Below are 22,731 nucleotides of genomic sequence, written 5' to 3'. Positions count from 1 at the left end.
ATGACCTTGTTTAATATTGATTATCATTACTTCTGGATCAACCCATGTATTTGCCGGGTAAATCCGACTCGTCAGTGTCTAACTAGTCATAGAGTGGGCTTACACGTAAGAGAGGGTTTAGCTGTTTGTTTCAATTTAGTTAAATTATAACATCGTATTCTATGCTTCAATAATTCAATTATATTTAAATGTGTATAATGGATATTTCTTGTTCAAATGAATATCTTTCATCCGCTCTTTTACAAGGTTCTATTTATTTAAAAAAACCGCCAGAACTTTTTCTCAAGTTATTATTTTCTCTATCAAAACTCTATTAACACTTTTAAGAAACCTGATATTAAATCTCAATAGCCAAAGAAATGTATATTATTTTTTTGGCTAGCTAAAATATGTTTAGCTGCTGAAGATACAGTGACAGCAACAGGCAAGTATAGTTCTCTGAAATTAATCTCTTATAAGAAGCTCTCTATTGCTCTCATACCTTGTTTAAGTAACAAAATACACATGTATTTTCCCTTCAAAAAATTAACATTCAATCACAAATCGTTTACAACATTCAGAGCCCAAACATAAAACACACACAGATGAAAAAGTATCTTATTAATCAAAAGTTCCAAAAGACATTTCCTCCAAGGACAAAATTTACATGCGAAAAAATATTTCTGATATTCACCGAGCAATTACTCCGCAGAATTGTATGGATTGTCAGTCTCAAGTTTTTCAATATAAGTTAGGTTTGAGATAACAACCGCGTGATATGAACGTAATCACGAATGGTTTTGTGGAAGCCGAATAAATGGCGAATTATTTTTCTGATGCCATGTTATTGTGTATTACACCCACATCGTTTTAATGTATTCACGATTTGAGAAGTTTCTATTCTATTACGATATGTAGGTATTTACAAAGGTTTCTGGAATCTTTTATCATATAATTCTAAGACTTGGCTATGGCTTTTTATCTTGTGATTACGAAGCGTGCTATGAAACAAATGCATATAGATTTATTTATGGAGAGTGCTTCCAATGCTACGAAACAATACATATTGGCCAATGTATTGAACAGTCGTCATTTCGCTGAAAAGTTAATTCAAAGTTCATTGTAGCGAGTGATTGTAGGGCACACGTAAATTAAGACCTTTGTCCTCAAAAACTCTGAGGTATTACGCAGATTCAAAATGCCTATCTGTAAAATAGACAACAAGGTTCATAAAAACACTGTTAATGATAAACGTAGAATATTATGATTTTATACAGTTATTCCTAGGAAATATAAACATTCATAAAACAAAATTATCAGAATATTACCTTAAACTAGCACAATTCAAATGAGATTCTACAAAAAACAGACAATTGCACAAGCCCTCGCTCTATTTACGGGGTATTGTTTGAAGATTTGAAAGTAAAAATCCGTAATTTAAAGTGCAACCTGACGCTTGAACATCGAGATTGGTTTCTATATAACAATGGCCGAATCGCACTCATGACTCGATGGGTACAGATTCTTGCATGCCTTTAAAACTAAATTTATGGAAAGACAGGACTAAACCTTTTAGAGGATGTTCCAGTGAAAACTTGGGACTTCGACTGATTAAAATCATCACTCAAATAATTATTAGTCAATTACGATCGAATGGTATTGGTAAGTTTGTGGTGTAAAGTGATTTTAGGGTCACTATATGTGATAAATACTACGAGCAAAGCAGTTTATTGTTCATTTATATTTCGTGTACACGATTAAATCAAAATATACCTAAGCTCTTGTATATTCTCTATTCAAACAGAAAAAGTAATGTGACCTTACGTTACCTATGGTAAACTACATGGTGTGGTACATTTAAATGATTGAACACACTTTTTAATTAACCAACATGTTGTTTGAATAAACCAACCATAACATCAAAGCGACTTTAATAAGAAATCATTTGATTTATTCATATAATAAGCACTCAACTTGACCCAAACTATAATTATTTCAAGGTAAATACTTGTGATGACTGAAATTAAATATAAAATGACCTGCATAATTTATTTTATATTGGAATATTCTTTGCACGGGTGAATTTGTTTTACAAAGCTTTCGTTAAACTAGATTGTTATAACCTGAAATGTTAATTACAATTACAAGTTTCGGGAAGTCGATATTACTTTTTCCAGGAAATTTGAAATCAATTTTAGTTAAAAAGGATATGAACCTAATCAGCAATTTCCTTCCATTAATCTTAGAAGTGGTATTGATGCGTATAAATATAGACTTGCCTTCCGTGTCCGCTTAGGTTGACCTAGAATAAAAAAAAGCTCAGAAATAATGTACCATACTATGTAATGTATGTTCTTATACTGGTTAAAGAAGTTCCATAGTTAGTAGGTAATAGCTGGGGAGCTTATTTGTTTCTATATAAAAAGGTATAAGGAGCATGCATGCATGCATCATACGATAGTGCAGATATTGCTATAATAAATCAACTACTTTAGATTTCCATTTAAAAACGGTTATTGTTAAAAACATTACTACTGCTTATGTTAGACGTGCGTTATTCTGAAATGTATTTTCAAGCCAAACCAAGTTACAAAATATGACGTCACATTACTAGCCCGATATCCCAATAATCAAGAACACAATGGCGGGTATCTGAATACTAAAATTATAAACACACAGTTCAGAGATAGCCGTGAATAATCGCGGACAGTTGGTAACAAGAACAATTTGCATTTATAAATGATTCATGAGCGCGTGTGGTCGAGAAAACATGTCGAATTGCACTGCTTCCGAATAGATACCCAGTACCCAGCCCAGACTTGGGGGCTTAAATTGTTTCGCCTTACGTAGGTAGGTACCGGTAGGGCTGCCAAAAAGTGAGAGTAGCCGTTTTTGAAGGTAGTGTGTAATTGTTGTTTGTGAAATAAAAGTTAAGATTTTCAGTATGGCAAATAGGATAGGTAGGTAGTTGTGTTGTGGATGCTAAAAATTTCGTTAAAAATTTTGTACATTACCTATTATGTACCTATAGTACGATGATGACTTCTTACGTAGTAAAATTTGTCGTGAATCAATAATAGAAAATAATTGTAAAATATCACTGTATTAGATTCAAATTTAGAGAAATAAAATAAGTTAAGTGTGAATTTAAATTACATTGTGTGACAACCCTACTTAAAAGATGTTTACTTTGAAAGGACGGATGGTCAAGTTTAGCCTTGCCCTTAAGACGGGTCTAAATAATATCTATAATAAAGCTGACATACGATCGATTATCACAAACAGGATATTTAGGATTATGTTTTATGATTTCGAACAAGCTTTTAACAGATGTTAAGGAAAGCTTTTTGTTAGCAAATAATTATCAATAAAATACTTTTCTGTTACAATGTTTTATACATTTATAAATTTATATTTATAAATTTATATGTTTTATACAATACAAAAGTAGGTACAAAACTACATATATTTTTACAAATATCGATTTTAAAAATGATTATTATTAAGTCTATACACTCATTGTTCAGTTTAATAACTTGTCGAAGCCTGACTTTGTTGAACTTTTAAATTTATGAAGCACTTAGAGTATGTTTAACAGTCAGCTAATTTAGCTATTCATCAAATTCTTCCATTTTCTTAGACGCGGCGTCAGATCTCGTGGGATGTTGTTTTATTCAAACGTGACGTAGATTAGAAATATTCAGAGAAAACTTGTGAATTTATATTTCAGCAGAATTAAAAATACGAAAGTTAATAATTGGATATTTCATTACGACTTCAATTTCAATAAACTCTCTGTCTACGATTTTTTACCTGTTTGTATCAGTTGTTTCTCCGATTCGCTATAAAATTATGATCTATAAAAACTCTATCGAATACGAAATTATTATTTTTGAAGTAAAATATATTGTTTCTGAAAATCTACAGTAGCAAAAGAGTTGTAATAAGTAGGTCGCTGTCCTGCATTTTCAAAAATATAATAAGCTATGTACTAATAACTAGGCCACTATATTATTCCGTATAGCATCTATGGTACATCTACTCTATGTTCAAACGAAGGTAATTGAATCTCTGTGAGAGGAGCCAATCCCCTTGCGAGATAACGCTGGCAGCACATTTGCATACGCGATGCAGCATGCACTGAATAACGTGTATTGTTTATGCACAATAAAGGAAATATTTAGTTATTTCACTACGTTTTTAGGTCATGACCTGACGTCAGATTAGCTACATTAAAACATCTGGCAGTATCGTTTATTTATTCAGAACAATCGAGACTAGACAAGTATATGTATTGATTTTTCAATCGATCTACGTATTTTTCGTATCATCTGTTTTCAAACTAGGAAATTTCACGAGTAATTTGGTATATCTAAAAAGTTTGTTGTTATGTGCTGCCAAATTACACTTGGCCAACGTAGTTGAAGCGTTAACGTATGAAATATATTATGTCGATTTAAATTTGATGTGAAATAAATACATATCACAACGTAAGCAGGTTCTATCATCAATTGTACTATGGAAATTGTAAACTAAACACTGATAAACATATTCACATTCTTATTTTGGTTGGTTATTTCCATGTTATTTCATAATTTGGTAAATGAAATTGTCACTTGAGATACAGATGTCACTTCATAACTTGTCAAACTTGTCGAGCTTCGAGTTCTATGAAATGATACTCGGCGCATTCGCAGAAATTGTCTGGGAGCTCGGACGTTGATGATTTGACGTCCGACCGAACTACCTTCACTTGTCTTAGTGACTGGCTGGAACAGTTAGCCACTGACTACATCAATTAGGGTGTTGTGGGGAATCACAGTACTTTCGTCACGGTTACTACAGACTGTGGAAGGAAGGTTAGATTTCTATTTAGAACATGGTTGGCTCGTCGACCAGTCTACACCACTGACTGGCCGGTAAGGCCCTGCTAGATGTAGTAAAGTAGTTCTATTTATGCTATGACATGTTACAATTACGCGATTAAGAACGTGTCGCTAAACTGTTACGTTAAAAATAGTATTTAAGCCAGTCTTATAATTGTTTATTAACTTAAATACCCCATACAATGATCGAGAGACACAAAAAATTTATAAGAAAGAAAAAAAATCCATCGTATATAATATATATAACTCAAAAAGAAAATCCTTGAGCGACTCCATAGAGTTTAAATCGATTTAATAAATGAAAGCCATTACTTCTTTGTCGTTTTTTCTAGAAACTCGCATCTTTTCTCATCCCGATTTCCAACTAATATTCATATTTGAATGATTTCATTTCTTGGTTGCAAGTCGACAATAAAATTAATTTTATAATGCAACGTAGTATAGAGTCTTATTTACCTACAGAGTTATTGTTATTAGTATTTAAAATGATGTTAACTCTTACTGATTTAGAATGATCATTAAAAATATTTAAAGATAAAAACTAACTGAAAGATAGGTCAGTATGCCGTACGGCATGATAATAATCGTCCAAACATCTAATACATCTCAAATTGGATTATGAAATGAGTAAAGCATTATTAAAAATATTATTCATGAGAGAAGCTCAATTATTCACATAAAACCGATTCAGCCTCATTCCAGTAGAGATCAGAAAAAAAAAAAACAACCGAATTAGGACAATAAAACCTGATTCATTATATTATGTACCTACACATACATTTCAAAGCACTTATTATATTATATCTTTCACCGCAACAGAAAGACAAGCAAAATTACATTTAAACGCAAGATATATTATGATATTCCTTTTTATAGAAGCAAAAATGAAAATACACGAACAGTTCACAATTTTTCTCTATAACATTACCGTGTAGAATGACAACAAATCAAATAATTCTGTGTACTCGAATGGAATCCCCAGATAATTCGTACGTTCAACTGTTACGAAATAATACTCAATTATAGGGAAATATCGTTTTTATGTTCGCTGAAAAATCACTGTTATAAATCACTGTGATCACCGTTACTTTAGCACATCCCTTTACACGTGTTTAAGGTGCTATTTTCGGAGGTGATGGTATATTCACTGACGCGTTACGTAATTGTTATATGTCACATATATGCGAACTAATCTTCTGTAGGATTGAGTTTTGATACATAATATTTATTATTGATGTTGTGATATTGTTAGCGCGAAGAATAAATCTTACACTATTTTTTCGTAGACTTAGTAGTTCGAAGTGAAGGCGTAGGAAATTAACAAGAAAGTTAAAGTTTCTTACTAATTTTTCTCTCTAGAATGTATTTAATTGTTGAACCGGTAGATTCTTAATTGTAATTAATTGATGTCAGGACTGTTAAGAGATGGTAAATGAAATTAAAAGTAAAGCAGACGCAGATTACGATCTTTTTCCGATCGTTAAATACGTTTTGAATTTGATGTTTCTACAAATAATTTTTAATAACGTTTGCCCACCAAGTTTATTTTTTTAACAGTGCAACCATTACTCCTCCTAGGTTTGACATTTCCTTTATGTATTAAAGACGCGACTTGTTTGTTCGATGAAAAAAAAAACACTTAAAAGCGAGATAAACATTCAAATTTATTATCTACAATTCAAAGGTCACACGTGCATTTAAGATTTTGACAAAATCAAAATTTCACAAGGAACTGTGACTGTAGCTTGCTAATCGTTACAGAAGCCCATCAAATATTCACGGCTCTAGACGTAGTGTCACTTCACGGCACACGTATGTAATTAATTTTCAAGTGCTTTAATTCTCGTGTACTTATGTATTACTCGTATTACTTTAATTTGTATAAACATTAAAAACAGTGTATGTAACAAGAAGATGTTTGTGTTTGATGTCAGATGACGACGGATTTGAAGCGTTTCCTGCCTGAAACTAAAGAAAAAGAAGGTGTCTAATTACGTTTTAATATGTCAAGTTACGACAATTAGTTTCATAAGTTACCAATAGATGGCGACACTTTAGATTTGCATCGCACTAGCGAAATGTTTTGTTGAATACGTATAAGAAATTTCATGTCGATTATCGGCCTTGTGTATCTTGTGGATCTTGTGTAACTTGTGTAATATTGTGTTAAAGTAAAAATAAAGTAATTTAAAGTGTTGAGTGTTTAAGTGAATCCCGCCAAAACGTCATTTTATACATGGTGCCGAAACCTAAGATGGACTTTGGACTTTGAAAGACTTAGAAAAATTTCCGATAAGTAGAACTTGTAAAAATTTCATATTTTATTATATGGACTTAGAAAAATATTTGGGATTTTATTCTAAGGACTTGTGAAAATTTGAGAATTTATTGTATGGACTTAGAAAATATTTGGGATTTTATTCTAAGGACTTGGAAAAATCTGATACTTTATTATATGGACTTAGAAAATATTTGAGATTTTATTCTAAGGACTTGGAAAAATTTGAGAATTTATTATATGGACTTTAAAATTTCTGGATTATTCTATAGACTTGGAAGATTATTGAGACTTTGATAATTTTAGAAGAAAAATTTATAAAACTAAATTATTAATATTTAAACTAAAATGGCTTCAAAATTAATTAAAAGTCAAGCGGATTTGTTACTTAGATTAGAAAAGGCACAACAAAATTTTAGGAAGAGTCCGAAAAGTAGAATCACTAAACAGTATTTGGAAACTAGAATAAAAAATTTGGAAGATTTTTATTTGGAATTTAAACGGAATCATACAGAGCTAATTCAAATAGTAACATCGGAACAACGAGAATCCTTGACATATTTTATGGAAGACGATTATGACAAGTTTGAAGAAATTTACATAGACCATGTAACGGAACTAAAAGAAAAATTTGAAGAAGTGCCCAATAATCCGATATCAACATCAATTAATACGATGACAAGTGACGATGTAAAACTACCAAGAATACATTTGCCAACATTTTCGGGCAAATATGAGGAGTGGCAGACATTCTATGATATGTTTTTGTCGCTAATTCATAATAACGAAAAATTATCACCGGTGCAAAAAATGCATTATTTAAAGAGTAGTGTCTCGGGAGAACCTGAGAATTTATTAAGAAATTTTGCTACTGTTGATAAAAACTACCAAGAGGCTTGGAACCAATTAACAAAACGATACAATAATAAAAGATATAATTTAAATGCTGTTCTAAAAAAGTTATTTGGACAAAAACAAATTAATAGTGAATCTGCACAAGCGATTAAGCAACTTCTGGACACAACTACATCAGTATTACAAGCGCTAAATAATATGGGAATACCAACAGCAACTTGGGATGCAATTGTAATTTATTTGGTGGTTTCAAAGCTCGATGTACAATCACATAAACTATGGGAGAATCAGATAAGCATGTCATGTGCCGATGAATTGCCAACTTGGTCACAGTTAGTGGATTTTTTAGAAGCAAGATTTCGGAGTTTAGAGATGGTAGATTCTGGAAAGCAACATATAAGACATGAGACGTCACAAAAGAGGCAATTGGTTAAAAGTTCTTTTCACGGAGCTATCCTACAGAATAAGAAGACAGAGAATGTATGTTCAATTTGTGGTGATAATCATTATATAAATGCATGCACACAGTTTAAGAAGCAAACAGTAGAAGAACGAAGAAATCACGTACAGAGTAAGGGCTTATGTTTTAATTGTTTGCAACCTACACATATTGTAAGTAAATGTCGACAATCAATTTGTTGCAAGAAATGCGGACGTAGACATAATACTATGTTGCATTTAGAGAAGACAGGATTCATTGAAAACACTCAAAGGACACAAGAAGAAAATGATGGGATTGAGAATAAAACTCCGTCTACGCTAGTAGAATCAAAGATTGTGGCAAATTTTGCCAAAAGAGAGCATAAAAGCTATCATGTTCTGCTAGCTACGACACTACTTAAGGCTCAGTCAAATAATGGTAACTTATTTATGGTACGAGCATTGTTAGACCAAGGCTCGCAAGCGTCTTTTGTAACTGAAGCAACTGTTCAGTTACTCGGTCTTAAACGTACATCTGTTAATAGTTTAGTATCAGGTCTGGGAGATGGTCAAATGCATATTAAACATGTAGTAACCCTATGTTTAAAATCGCGTCATAACTCAGAATTTTCTATTAATGTTAAGGCTTATGTATTAACTTCACTTACGTCTATGCTTCCATGTGTGAAATTAGATGCTCCTAAATGGCTCGAACTCGAGAATGTAGAATTAGCGGACCCAGGTTATGCAACACCAGGTAAGATTGATATTTTATTAGGGGCAGAAGTTTATGCTGAGATTTTATTAACAGGTATGATGAAACAACCCAAGGGAAATTTAATAGCGCAGAATACGGCCTTTGGTTGGGTTTTATCGGGCAAGGTATCTGATTCACTTTCAGATAAATATAAGGCTAACAGTTTTCATTTACAGGTTAGAACTAACGATGATTTTTTGAAGCGGTTTTGGGAATTAGAAGCTGAACCAGATATGATTGTTAAGAAATTTACAAGAGAGGAACAATTGTGTGAAGAGCTATATGAAAAATCAACTGTACGAAATCGAGATGGAAGGTATGTTGTTACATTGCCATTTAAAAATAAGGATTCTGAGTGCCAGTATGGAGAATCGATAGATATAGCTAAGAATAGATTAGTCACTTTAGAAAGAAGGCTTAAGAATAATTCTAAATTATATGAGGAATATAGACGAGTAATAGAAGAGTATTTAGTTCTTAATCATATGTCTTTAGTCGAAGAAGATGATTTAGATAATCCAACGGCTGTCTATCTTCCGCATCATGCTGTTGTACGGGAGGATAAAGATACAACAAAGGTTCGTGTAGTTTTTAATGCTTCTAGTAAGGGAACAAATAATGTGTCATTAAATGATGATCTTATGATTGGACCAAAAATCCAACAAGATCTCAGACATATATTAATGAGGTGGAGAACCCATCCAATTTGTATAGTGGCTGATCTTGTTAAAATGTACCGTCAAGTACTTATTAATCCAAGACAGACAAATTTTCAGAGAATTTTATGGAGAACTTTACCGGATCAACCAATTAAACATTTTAAATTGCTCACTCTAACATTTGGAACCGCGTGTGCACCATATCTTGCTGTTAAAACTTTACAACGTTTAGCAGAAGATGAGAAACTCAAATTTCCAGTAGCATCAGAAATTACTAAAAATGATTATTATATCGATGATCTAATGACAGGTTGTGATACATTACAAGAAGCTAAAATTATTTACAATGAAATGAATAAATTAATGAAATCTGGAGGATTTACACTTCAAAAATGGAGCTCTAATTGTAAGGAATTATTAAAATATATTGGAGAAGATAATAAAGAAAATGAAGAATCTATGCTAATTAAGGTTGATAATATGGTAAAAGTTTTAGGAATTTCATGGAATCGTAGTTCAGATAGATTTGTTTATACAATCAATTTACCGGAGATAAAATTTCCAGTCACGAAAAGACAAGTTTTATCTAATATTGCTCAAATGTTTGATCCAATGGGTTGGATTGCACCAGTAATCATTGTTGCTAAATTATTTATTCAAAAAATATGGAAGGCGCATTTAGATTGGGATGATGCATTACCTGAAGATTTGAACGAAATGTGGCTTAACATACGACAGCAATGCAAGGATATTCAACGAGTAGAAATACCACGGTGGATTTGTTGCACTAGTCAAAGTCATGTTGAACTACATGTCTTTTCAGACGCATCAAGATCTGCTTATGCTGCTGCAGTTTTTATAAGAGTCATCAATAACGATGAATCCATACATGTCAGGTTAGTATCAGCTAAAACAAAAGTAGCACCTATAGAGAAGGAAGTTTCTATACCTCGTTTAGAGTTATGTGGAGCTGTGCTTGCTGCGAAACTTGTGAACGAAGTATCTCAAGTGATGAAGGTATGCAAAGATAACATTTACGGATGGACTGATTCTACAATCGTTTTAGCATGGTTGAAGGGCGGTGCAAGCAAATGGACAACATTTGTAAGTAATCGGGTATCAGAGATTTTAACTATTATGGATTATGATCAGTGGGGTCATGTTTCAACCGAAGCCAATCCTTCTGATTGCGCATCTAGAGGTTTAACTCCAACTGAATTACTTTCTCATTCACTATGGTGGTACGGACCGGAATGGTTAAAGAACAGAAACATTGAAATGGAAAATCCAGAGATAGTAGATACAGATGAAGAAAGAAGACAAGTATCATTAATAGTTAAACAAGATAAATTTGAAGATTTTGAATGGTTAAAATTTTCTAATTTGACTAAAATGCTAAAGGTTATTTCATATTGTCGAAGAATATTACTGAAGAAGGAAGAAAGAAAAATTTTGCCGAAGTTTGTAACAGTAAATGAAATGAATGAAACATTAGAGAAATGTATTCAACAGGTTCAAAGAATTGCGTTTGATGAAGAAATCAAGGATTTAGAGAATAAAAAGGATATACCGAAGAGAAGTCCCCTTCGTACTCTTTGTCCCATTTTAGATCGAAATGGAATATTAAGAGTCGGTGGTCGGATTGTTAAGGCTCACGCAAACCATAACACGAAGCACCCGATTATTATGCCAGCTAAGTCTCATCTTACCCAGTTGTTAATATCGGATGCTCACGAAAAAACTTTGCACGGTGGACCGCAAATCATGATGAATTACATTCGGACAAAATATTGGATAGTACGCTGTAGGAATCTAGCAAAACAACATTATAGGAAGTGCCTCACGTGCTTACGATATTCGAAAGCAGCGAGAGTGCAGTTGATGGGACAGCTTCCAGATACTAGACTGAAGCCTTGTAAGCCATTTACGGCAACTGGTGTTGATTATGCAGGCCCAGTCAATATTAAGTTTTCTCCAGGTCGAGGGGCAAAGTCTTATAAAGGCTACATTTGTCTTTTCGTCTGTTTGGTCACAAGGGCTATACATATTGAGGCTGTAACTGATTTAACCGCTAAGGGATTTATCGCCGCTTTTAGACGCTTCACGTCTAGACGTGGACGTTGCCAGGACTTGTTCAGTGATAATGGCACAAACTTTGTTGGTGCGGACAAACATTTACGAGAAATGTTTGACTCTGCTAAATCTAATTTACCTAATGAAATTGCGGAACTTCTTACATTTGAATTTACGACGTGGCATTTTATACCGCCGCAATCACCTAATTTTGGAGGGATATGGGAGGCCGGAGTGCGTTGTGCTAAGAACCATTTAAAACGTGTTATAGGTGACAGCATTTTAACGTATGAGGAATTAGCTACAGTACTATCACAGATCGAAGCATGTCTTAATTCTAGGCCAATTTCTGTTATAAGTAGTGAAGCAGATGACCCTCTCCCACTGACCCCAGGTCATTTTTTAATAGGTGAACCAGTTATAAATATAAGTGATCGTAATTATGATGATTGTAATATAAATAAATTAGAAAGATGGAATGTTATTCAAAAAATGGTAAATAATTTTTGGCGTAGATGGTCTAAAGAATATTTGGTTACTTTAAATCAGAGGTATAAATGGAATTCGAAATTAGAAGAACCTAATATTAATGATATTTGTATAATTAGAGATGATAACGTTCCACCTTCTAAATGGATTTTAGGAAAAATTGTAAACAAACATATTGGATCAGATAATATAACTCGCGTTGTAACGATTAAGTGTAAGAATGGATATTTAAAACGACCGTTGAGTAAAATTAGTGTTTTGCCTAAATAAAATGATTAGTTAATAGAATAGAATATCTTATAAAATTTTAAAACTTTAGAAGGTCAGTTGACTGAAGTGTCGGATGTATTTTGTTTGGTTACTAGTTTAACGCCACTACGTTGATGTATCACGGTGGGCGGTTACGTTTTGTTTAGTTATATTTTGTTTGTTTAGAGGTATATTTTAGTTGTTTTTTTGTTACGGACTAGTCCTTGGTGGGCGGAATGTCTAATTACGTTTTAATATGTCAAGTTACGACAATTAGTTTCATAAGTTACCAATAGATGGCGACACTTTAGATTTGCATCGCACTAGCGAAATGTTTTGTTGAATACGTATAAGAAATTTCATGTCGATTATCGGCCTTGTGTATCTTGTGGATCTTGTGTAACTTGTGTAATATTGTGTTAAAGTAAAAATAAAGTAATTTAAAGTGTTGAGTGTTTAAGTGAATCCCGCCAAAACGTGTCAATTTATACAGAAGGAAAAGGTTTAAGTCAATTTTAGGATAAGTAGTTTAGTAAGCTTTCAAATATTTTTCAATTCTCAAAAACTAACAATAGTATGACAAACTTAAAAGTTAAATAAATAACCTATTATTTGTAACAGTGATCACTGAGAACACCGTTACGTTATTTACCCAGCACAATTCGATAATTCTGAAAAATGAAGGAAAAAGTCGGCTACAATAAACAGGGTGTATTCAAATGAGGCCTCTCTCCGGGGAGGAGGGCGCGAAAACAATGATAATATTACAAACTTATTTAGGGTCCGGCTATGAAATTGGCTGAGGGATGAATAAAAAGATTTTTGACCGCCTTAAAAACGTGACATAAGAGTACGAGTAATGAAAATTATGAATTCTTACCTCTACAGATTGCTAATATGTCTTCTGTATTTGTGTTACTGTTCTGTAATTCTGTTAGGCATAATGTGATGTTGAAAATTTACTTGAAGTGCTAATAATTATGCTTTATATTATTATGTGAATACTTAAGAGTTTGTTCTACTTAATCTCGAAACTGTTAATAATTTCTACGTACTATGAAGCATCAAAAGCATGCTTAGACACGAGGAGAGGCTAGATGAATAAATAAATATTTGGTTGAAGAATGTTTGTCTTTCCACGCGCATCGCGGTGAAGATATTGTTATTTATACCGTAAATTTCATGGCCCATAAGCGCAGAAGTTTGGAAAAAATTGTGAGCGCGTATGTAACCTTGGATATTTACGAGTAAGCGAAAGGGTTCTACGTGCTACGTGACGAATAAAATTTCGCCTTTTATAAAACGTTTTGGAAAAAAATGCAAATACAAGAATATGTTACAACTTCCTCTCCATATCAAAGGAATTTTGAAATAAATATCGTTGACCTGGTATTTTTGTTTGCTAATGAGATAGAGTTTTTGTGTACTTTTTTCTTAATTTTTATAAGTAGATAGATTCTTATAAGCCTTGATCAAGATCTTAAAATTATAACAAAGGAAATGTTGCGGATGCAAAACTATTCATATTAAAATAATTATTTCGTAATAACTTCAACTATACATAAATATTACTATCATACTATACCTGTACCTATACTATACCTTTATATCACACGCAAGAACATAATATTATAAAACATCGTAAGTATACTAAAGTAGCATATATTTAAACAGGCGATAAAACGGATCATACCGCGATGGAATCATTTGCTATGTTTACGTTTCACGGCGGATAAAATCTCGCGAACAATAAAAGTTTTATATCATTTTTATACAGTACATTGTCACGAGATAACTTGTAGATTACACACGTTGGAAATCGCTGAACAGTACTTGTAGCACGTTTTCAAAAGTGTAGTATTCTTTGGATTTCAGTCCGTTGTAACTATTAACTTATTTGTTCCACTTCTCGGCTTGCGTAGTACCGGGTAGTAGTACCTAACTACTAACTAATAATCTGGGATATCGGGACCAAAAAACTTTACAAAAAAAAATGTGTGCGTGTACAAGAGTACACACGTAAGAAGTGAAACTTCTTTATGTCCTTATTTTTCAAAAAATAATTTACTATATACAATATTAAAGAAATACGTTAGTCACACGATCGTCGCTACCTACTTAAATATTTACACCGGCCGCTGCTGCAACTCGCTCGCTTCGCTCGCTCGGCTCGTGCGGTAGTTCAAAAGTTAACCTAAGATGCTCGTCGCTTCGCTCCTCGCTACCTATTTACATATTTACACCGGCTGCTGCTGCAACTCGCTCGCTTCGCTCGCTCGGCTCGTGCGGTAGTTCAAAAGTTAACCTAAGATGCTCGTCGCTTCGCTCCTCGCTACCTATTTGAATATTTACGCCGGCCACTGCCGCGACTCGCTCGCTTCGCTCGCTTGGCTCGTGCGGTAGTTCAAAAGTTAACCTAAGATGCTCGTCGCTTCGCTCCTCGCTACCTATTTAAATATTTACACCGGCCGCTGCTGCAACTCGCTCGCTTCGCTCGCTCGGCTCGTGCGGTAGTTCAAAAGTTAACCTAAGATGCTCGTCGCTTCGCTCCTCGCTACCTATTTGAATATTTACGCCGGCCACTGCCGTTTTCAGCTTATAAAGATTTCGACTTAGGCGGATTTTGATTGGACAGAGAGTTTGAGGTTTATTCTTATAAATTTTGAATTCATAAAATTATAATTGAACACCTGACACCAATCAAGCAAACACGTGTTTACGTGAGTCATAGATTTATTATCGTATACTCCTAAAATGTTTTCTAAGAAACAATAATTGTGTACTTACATTGTCGGCACGTTCTTAAAGTCGGTAACTTATTTTTGTTCGAACAATAGAGGTAATAAATTCCTAATGATCGAGTTGTAAAGGTTGTAAAATAAAAAATATTCTATATTAAAACGTATATAATATAATATGTGCGTCATTAATTTCTGACTGTTTCGAAATTTGGTGCAAAATAAAATAGTGTGTAAATAAAATTTGTAAAAAATCAATAAAATAAAACAATTGAGTAAAGATCTATAGGCATATTATGTATGTATTTATACAAGATATGTATATATATTTATACAGGGAAATTCTCAACGTGTTATCTATGAAATTATACTTTTACTCAATTGTTTAATTTTATTTACACACTGTTTTATTTTGCATCAAATCTCGAAACAGTCAGAAATTAATGACGCACATAGTACATAATATATGTACATATTAAGACAGAGGTTAAGCTTAAATAACTTGAAAAATAAATAACATGATCACGCCCACGTGTTGGTGTTTTAAAAAATTCAATCATAAACTGAGAATAACTGTAAATATTTTAGAATTAGAAAAATAAATATGTACCACAATAACATTCAAGTATTAGAAAAAATTTATACATAATTCCACCCACGTGCTAGTGTATCTATACATATTATCTATACATATTATAATAAAATTGAAAAAATTGAAAAATACAATCAAAAAGTGAGGTTAATTTTAAATAACTTAGAAAAATAAATACCATAATTACACCTAAGTATTAGAAAAAGATATGTAATTACTTACTTTTTTTTTAAATTCACTGGAATTAGAATAATTAAAATAAACACTTTGATTGTGCTGATCACTTTAATATAATATTATCACGTCACCATAGAGCGTTGGAAATAAATACGAGTGCAATAGAAAAACGGTCAAGTAAAGTGGTAGGACGTACGTTAAAACGATACGATATCCCTACTCCGCTGGAGAAAGTATACGTCGAATCACGCGTGGTAGGGATAAGAAAAAAATGTCACGAGTACGGCGTAACGCAAAAATGTAACGCGCGCGGCGTAACGCAAAAAATGTAACGCGCGCGGCGTAACGCAAAAAATGTCTCACAAAATTTTTGCCCACCCCCGATAAAGAAGTTTCACTTCAAAAAAACACATACAAATAAGTTGCGTAATTTTAAAGATGTATGTACATGGGGATAGACAGACACATCGCGAGAAGCTAAGTTTTACACGAAGTGATGATATAAACTGTACAGCGCTGATTTACAACCATTTCACTGTTAATAAAGAAATTGTGGAGATGAAAAATATTCGTTCTACATGAAATTAATATTCGTGACACGTACAAAGCAATGTAGGAATTTTATATGAGTCCCTGTATCACGTTACAAGTTAACACATTGCTCCCGTTGTTACAGTTTATCCGAGCCATCTAAAATCTGCTTTAACTGATGGTTCAAGTATGAAAATCTGTGAATACTTCTGTGTGAGAATACTTACAGCAAAAGTAATGGACTTAAATGTAGTAAATTTCCAGTAGAACATAATTACTTATTAACAATTATTTTATTACTAGCTGTGCTCCGCGGTATCACCCGCATTGCTCCACTCCGGTCCTGGTCCCGGTCCTAGCGTGATGATATATCCTTCGATCCTTTCTCGATAAATGGACTATCTAAATATGTAAAAAAAATCAAATAATGTAATAAAAACATTCATGCCACTTAAAAATTACTCTACAATAGAGCAGTCAGTCAAGTAAGCTTAGCCTATTAGAAGCTGCCTTGTTTCTCTTAGTGCGTGGCAGTCACAAGCTAAATATTATGGTATTTTTATCCGAATATCACAAGAGTGAAGGCACGGGCTCGAAACAATATCAACGCGGAAGAAGTCGCGGGCACAACTAGTCGCAAATAAAGTTTATTCACTATGAATAACAGCTAACTGCATTTAATCGCTAACCTGCAGCTGGCATGCACATTACATTTAGTTTGTTACAAATTAAGAAAACATTTCAGTCCGTTGAAAGTTCCAACATTTAAATTTGTTAAATTTGAATTGAAATGCATGGCGCGGCCGTTTTATCTTGAATTGCATGCGATAAAACGGCTTTCGAATATTTCCAGTGTTTGTTTTAATATCGTTATTTATTGGTGCTTGTGGCCTAATTCATTGTGATACTAATTGTCATTTGTTTTTATTAAAGAATTTGTATTTATTATTGTCTTTTCGTAGTGTGAATATAAAAATGAATGATTGATATTGGAAATGTTATTATATTTTATTATGAATATTGTACTTGTCTAACTCTATTCAAGCATTAATAATAATTTCGCATTAAACCAGTAGGTAAGTGTTCTATTATGTATTAATAATTTAAAAAAAGAAAAACATAAAAACTGAAACTACTATCAGTATTTAATCGGTAGTCTAAAATTTCGTAATAACATACTAAAAGCTGTGCTACGATATATCATCGTCTACTGAAACTAATAAGTCTCAAAACTTGCAAGTTAACACTTCCCGGGAAATTGGGATAAAATTTAGCCCTCTCCGGGGAAATTAATACCAGGTGTCAACGGCTAGGCGTATATGCGATCTTTTGTCTCCTTAATTGGTGGGAATAATTTGTGGCCTGTTATGACAACACTTTTTGTGTTCAAATTAAATTTTGTTAATTAATGCAGCGGTGGAACTCGGTGGTCACGGGGTAAAAATTATGACAGGAAGGAATGCTTTTCAAGAGCTATCTATGCTACAATGTTAAACCTTTAATATCTAATAAAATACTGCTAGAAAAGGCTTCAGTGGTTTGTGTGTGACTTTAATTTTTTTTTCCGTTTATCGGATGCTCTCACAATTTGAAAAGGATTTTGAAATTTATTATAAGGAGATTTGACATGAAATAATGCCACTGTAATTTCTATCATTCTTTCGCAAAAATATCTCAATTTGTTTAACCAATTAGCACATTGAATCGAGACATTTGAAAATTGTTACTGAAAATTATAATTTAATATTATTTACAAGTTCTCAAGAATCCCGGGGATTAGGGAAGGCGGCAGACAGGTGACAGAACATTATTCATTCGAATTATACTCATCGGTATAAAGCTCGAACGAGGAACTGACGTTGTCAGGAATATTGTTGTTTTGTTGTATTGTTTGTTTTGTTTATTCATCATCTTGGGTTTGATAATTTGTATTCTTTACCTATAGAGATAATCTCTTTTGAATAATCATTCGTTCACGTGTCGTGAATTTATAAAAAAATGAAACTACTACAATTTTTCTCTGTTCGTTGCTATTAATCCAATGCAACAGTACCGATTTTGAAAAAACTTACACACATTGTTAGCTGCAGTAATGAGGAAAAACACGCCTTCTTCAATTTTCAAAACTCATCACAAACATAAATAACCAACCGGTTTCTGAATCGATTATTTGTCGTGAACAATGTTTCCAACTTTATTTAAGCATTTTATTGTATCTGTCACTAGCTGTGCTTAGCGGTTTCAACCGCGTGGCTCTGCTCCTGTAAATAAATGTATCGTAATGATATACATATAGCTTATAGCCTTCCTCGATAAATGGGCTATCGCGTTTAAACAAATAAACTCTTCAGCTTTATTATATTAGTATAGATAAGCCTTCCCAAATCAATTCTAAGCTGGTCGACTTCAGAAACTTATCGTATCATATTAAAACAGTCCAGCACGTGCTCTATTTGTATCTCATAACATTTTCTCAACTTGTATTCATTCGAGCAAATTGTTGCTAAAAAGTTAATCGTGGAGACTCGTAGTTCAAAACTCCGTTTATCAAGCGATTCCAACTAAATCATTCTTTATAAAAGTTTCGGTGTACAGAAAATATCTCGCAACTCGTCTAGAATTGAAAACTAGTTCCGAACATGTTCAGATAATGGAGATACGAGTTTTTTTGTATTTGTAGTCTGTTATATTGGTTTCTAGGTATTGTAACATAAGTATTCGTAGTGAATTATTGAGTAAAATAATATTAAGTCTTGTAATATTTTAATAAATATAAATATTTAACCAGCAGACTCCTGAATAAATCACGTTTTATATCTGTTAAATAGTCTTCGTAATGCGATAAAGCAAGTCACTATCTCACTATACGATCATATATTATAATTTCCTTTAAATTATATCATTTACTCTGTAAAAAAAAACAAATCTTCTTTCCACCAGAAATCCAAGCCTTCAAACAGCAAGACCTGCGGCTATCCACGGGTATCAATGTAAACTTGCAAGACAGGCTCCACAATATCGGAGGTACGAGTAGCCCAGTTGATAAACCGCACCGCAGCGTGTCTAATTAATTGCACCGACTTGAACCCACTTAGTTAGACTGCGCGGTTTCGGGAACACTCACTCAACTCTAAGTTAGTTGGAAATTCTCCTTTGTCAAGTTTGTTGGATATTATTTTACAGTTTTGCGTTATGATTAGTTGTGTAAATTATAGTGTTTTGACAAAGTGTTTGTCCTAACTGATTGATTGTTCGATTTTTATAATTGTCGTATTGAATGATGATAAGCTACTAGCAAAGGGAAAATCCAGATACTTTGTTCCTTTTTTGGATTTAAAAGTACAAAACCACTTATATTTTTACATGTATCATTATTATAAAGTTTTCCTTATTATACTAGTTTTCCGTACAGCAAGTGCAGCAAGTAGAAACAAATAAGTAAATAGAATACGAATAACTCTATGTGGCACTAAAAATTTCAACTACGAACCTAGCAATAAACAATACCTAGTGTATTGTTTACCATCATATTCAGTTAACGGTTGAATGTTTACTTAAGGTGCGTCGGTGAGACGCGCCTGCACTCGCGAGGTTCATAAGGCGAGCGATTTGTGTCGGCAGCCTTATATGTAATGTGCCACACGGATGCGACGTGCGAAGCGGCTGTCTGTTACACCGAAAAGCGCAATATTTAAAAAAATGTATATTATGTATATTTCTGAACTGTTTAATTTTAGATAGTGTTCAAAATTTCGACGGTCTTAAATTTATATCATAAGGCAAAAATTAAGGTACTCAAAACTTATTTTTAGTTTTTTCTTTAAATGTTGAATTCTACGTTAAACAAAAAAGACAAATTTTTGTTAAGCATAGTTTACTTATATAAGAAGAATGTTTGAAATGTTTTTCCTCATATTTTACTTCAAGATTTGCGCAAGAGCGCATAGCAGTAGCAGCTATCCGCAATCCGCATCCTTTAAATTTGGGAACAATTGATCATTACATGTAACGTTTGTTACATCGACGCACTCATACAACAGCACATTACACCTCCGTGTAACAGACGCGCAATGTACCAGCGAACTAATTAGGACGACTGCTCAGTTTGTCAATCATGCGCGTTGCCCTCGCACGGTAATTATTTAACTCAATTCGCTTTGCACGACTCAAGGATTTACTTTAATTGGATCGCGGTAATTTCGCCTTGCCAAGTGATACCTAGGCAGAACTTTCTAATTATACGATGTGATAATAGAAAGTTGTTGCCAGTTGCTTAATTAATGCTAGGTGTTCTGGGGATTGTTTGTGGACTGGGACCGCTTTGTTGTTTAGGACTTTTATATTTTGGAGCGATGATGTCCAGCGTTTATTTCGGAATATGTGGATATTTCAGTCAGTATTAAGTCCTTTTGAATGGAGGCCGTTTTTCAACCCATGGAGGGTTGTCGCGTAAAAACCACAGGACAGTTCTTTGGCATATTATCTATACTAATATTATAAAGAGGAAAGGTTTGTATGTAATATGTATGTATGTATATTGTATGGTTTTCACGCATAAACTACTGGACCGATTTTGATGAAATTTGGCACAGATAATCTTTAGACCCAGAGAAAGAACATAGGCTACCTTTTACTGCGAAATATGTACCACGGGCGAAGCCGGGGCGGACCACTAGTGATAATATATTATGATATTACATATGTAATTTGTAAAATTGTAAATCTGACATGATTAAAAAGAGCAACTATGGAGTTTCTTGCCGATTCTTCTCCGTAGATACTGCTTTCCGAATCGGTGGTAAATGTTAAAAATATGTACTTAATGACGTTTCAAAAGTGCTTCTAGAAGAAGTCTAATTGAATAAATAAATGTTTGAGTTTGAGTTTGAGAATGTGGTTTATTAGCTATTTATTTCTGACTCTACCTGTTACATAAGCTATACACACACACACACACACACACACACACACACAAGCTTAATCATTTATTTATTAAATTAATCTTCTATCATGCTAATGTAAACATTTTAAGAAACAATCATTATCCTCTACCGTAACTAAACATTAAAAGCGTACTCTTTATAGACAGAATATCGAATCTGTCTTCCCTAATATCTCCTTTGTGAACGTCCCGGAAGGCCGTTTAATAAATAAAGTCTCCGTAAAGCCAGATCAGAAAGTTCTGGACGAATTTTTCTAGAATGTATTTGGCTTTGAAGTAATGCAAGCGACGGACAGACAATGTTAAACTTTAAGTCGCTTCTCAATTCCAGTTTCCAGTCTATTTTGTTGAATTCTTTGATGGATTTATTGTGAACTAGCCTTGCCTCATGGCTTCGTTTGCATTCATTTTAGAAAAATGAAAGAGTTAGTTATTTCATTAGAAAAACACACAAAAAAAGTGTAAACACACCGAGAGAGAAAGTACGATTAAGTGCGCCAAATATGATATCTAGTGATACATAAATCTACCCACATTAAATTAAAGCGTCTGTAACTAATTCCAATAAAAACTAGACTTTCATAAGTGTTTATTAATTAACACATTAAAAATTATAAACAAAATTACTATAAAATCTATGTTAATTCTGTCCTACAAAAAACTTTGTGACTTGATGTAAATATGTATTATTGTAATATTAAAACTTTCACTGTTAATCTACTATATAAAAATAAGTCGGGTTTACCTTCCTGACGCTATAACTCCAGAACGCACCAACCGATTTCCACGGTTATGCATTCGTTGGAAAGGTCTCAGGCTCCTCGAGGTTTATAGCAAAGAAAAGGTAGCGAAACGGAGTTCGCCCGGTTTGCTAGTTAACTATACATAAATAATGGCATTAAACAAAATGAAATCTTAATATATACGTAGTTGAGACTATTTAAAACCTAACGTCACGGTAACAGATGTAGCTAGTCCCAACAGAACGAGGGACTTAACACATAGCCAGGTAATAATACAAATGATAAACAATAAAACAGTACATAAACAGTCGTGACGGCTCGTTAAGTGCAGCAAGTTGCGGAGTTGTTTGCTCACTTTACAGG

The 22,731-nt window shown here is 33.3% G+C and overlaps 1 protein-coding gene across 1 annotated transcript; it reads left to right on the top strand.

The window, feature by feature from the left end:
- Positions 1–8,667: 8,667 nt before the first annotated feature.
- On the top strand, positions 8,668–19,754 carry LOC149904308 (uncharacterized). Its single transcript, XM_090107025.1, has 2 exons — positions 8,668–12,301; positions 19,624–19,754. The coding sequence occupies exons 1-2, from the start codon at positions 8,668–8,670 to the stop codon at positions 19,752–19,754; spliced, it is 3,765 nt and encodes a 1,254-aa protein (XP_089963151.1).
- The last annotated feature ends 2,977 nt before the right edge of the window (positions 19,755–22,731 follow it).

Source organism: Colias eurytheme, chromosome 11, assembly GCF_061535395.1.
Source record: "Colias eurytheme isolate Ceu_HAF_F1 chromosome 11, ilColEury1 Martin Lab GWU primary, whole genome shotgun sequence".
NCBI lineage: Eukaryota > Metazoa > Arthropoda > Insecta > Lepidoptera > Pieridae > Colias > Colias eurytheme.
Note: the sequence above shows the minus strand (reverse complement) of the source record. Positions and strands in the feature narration are given on the sequence as shown.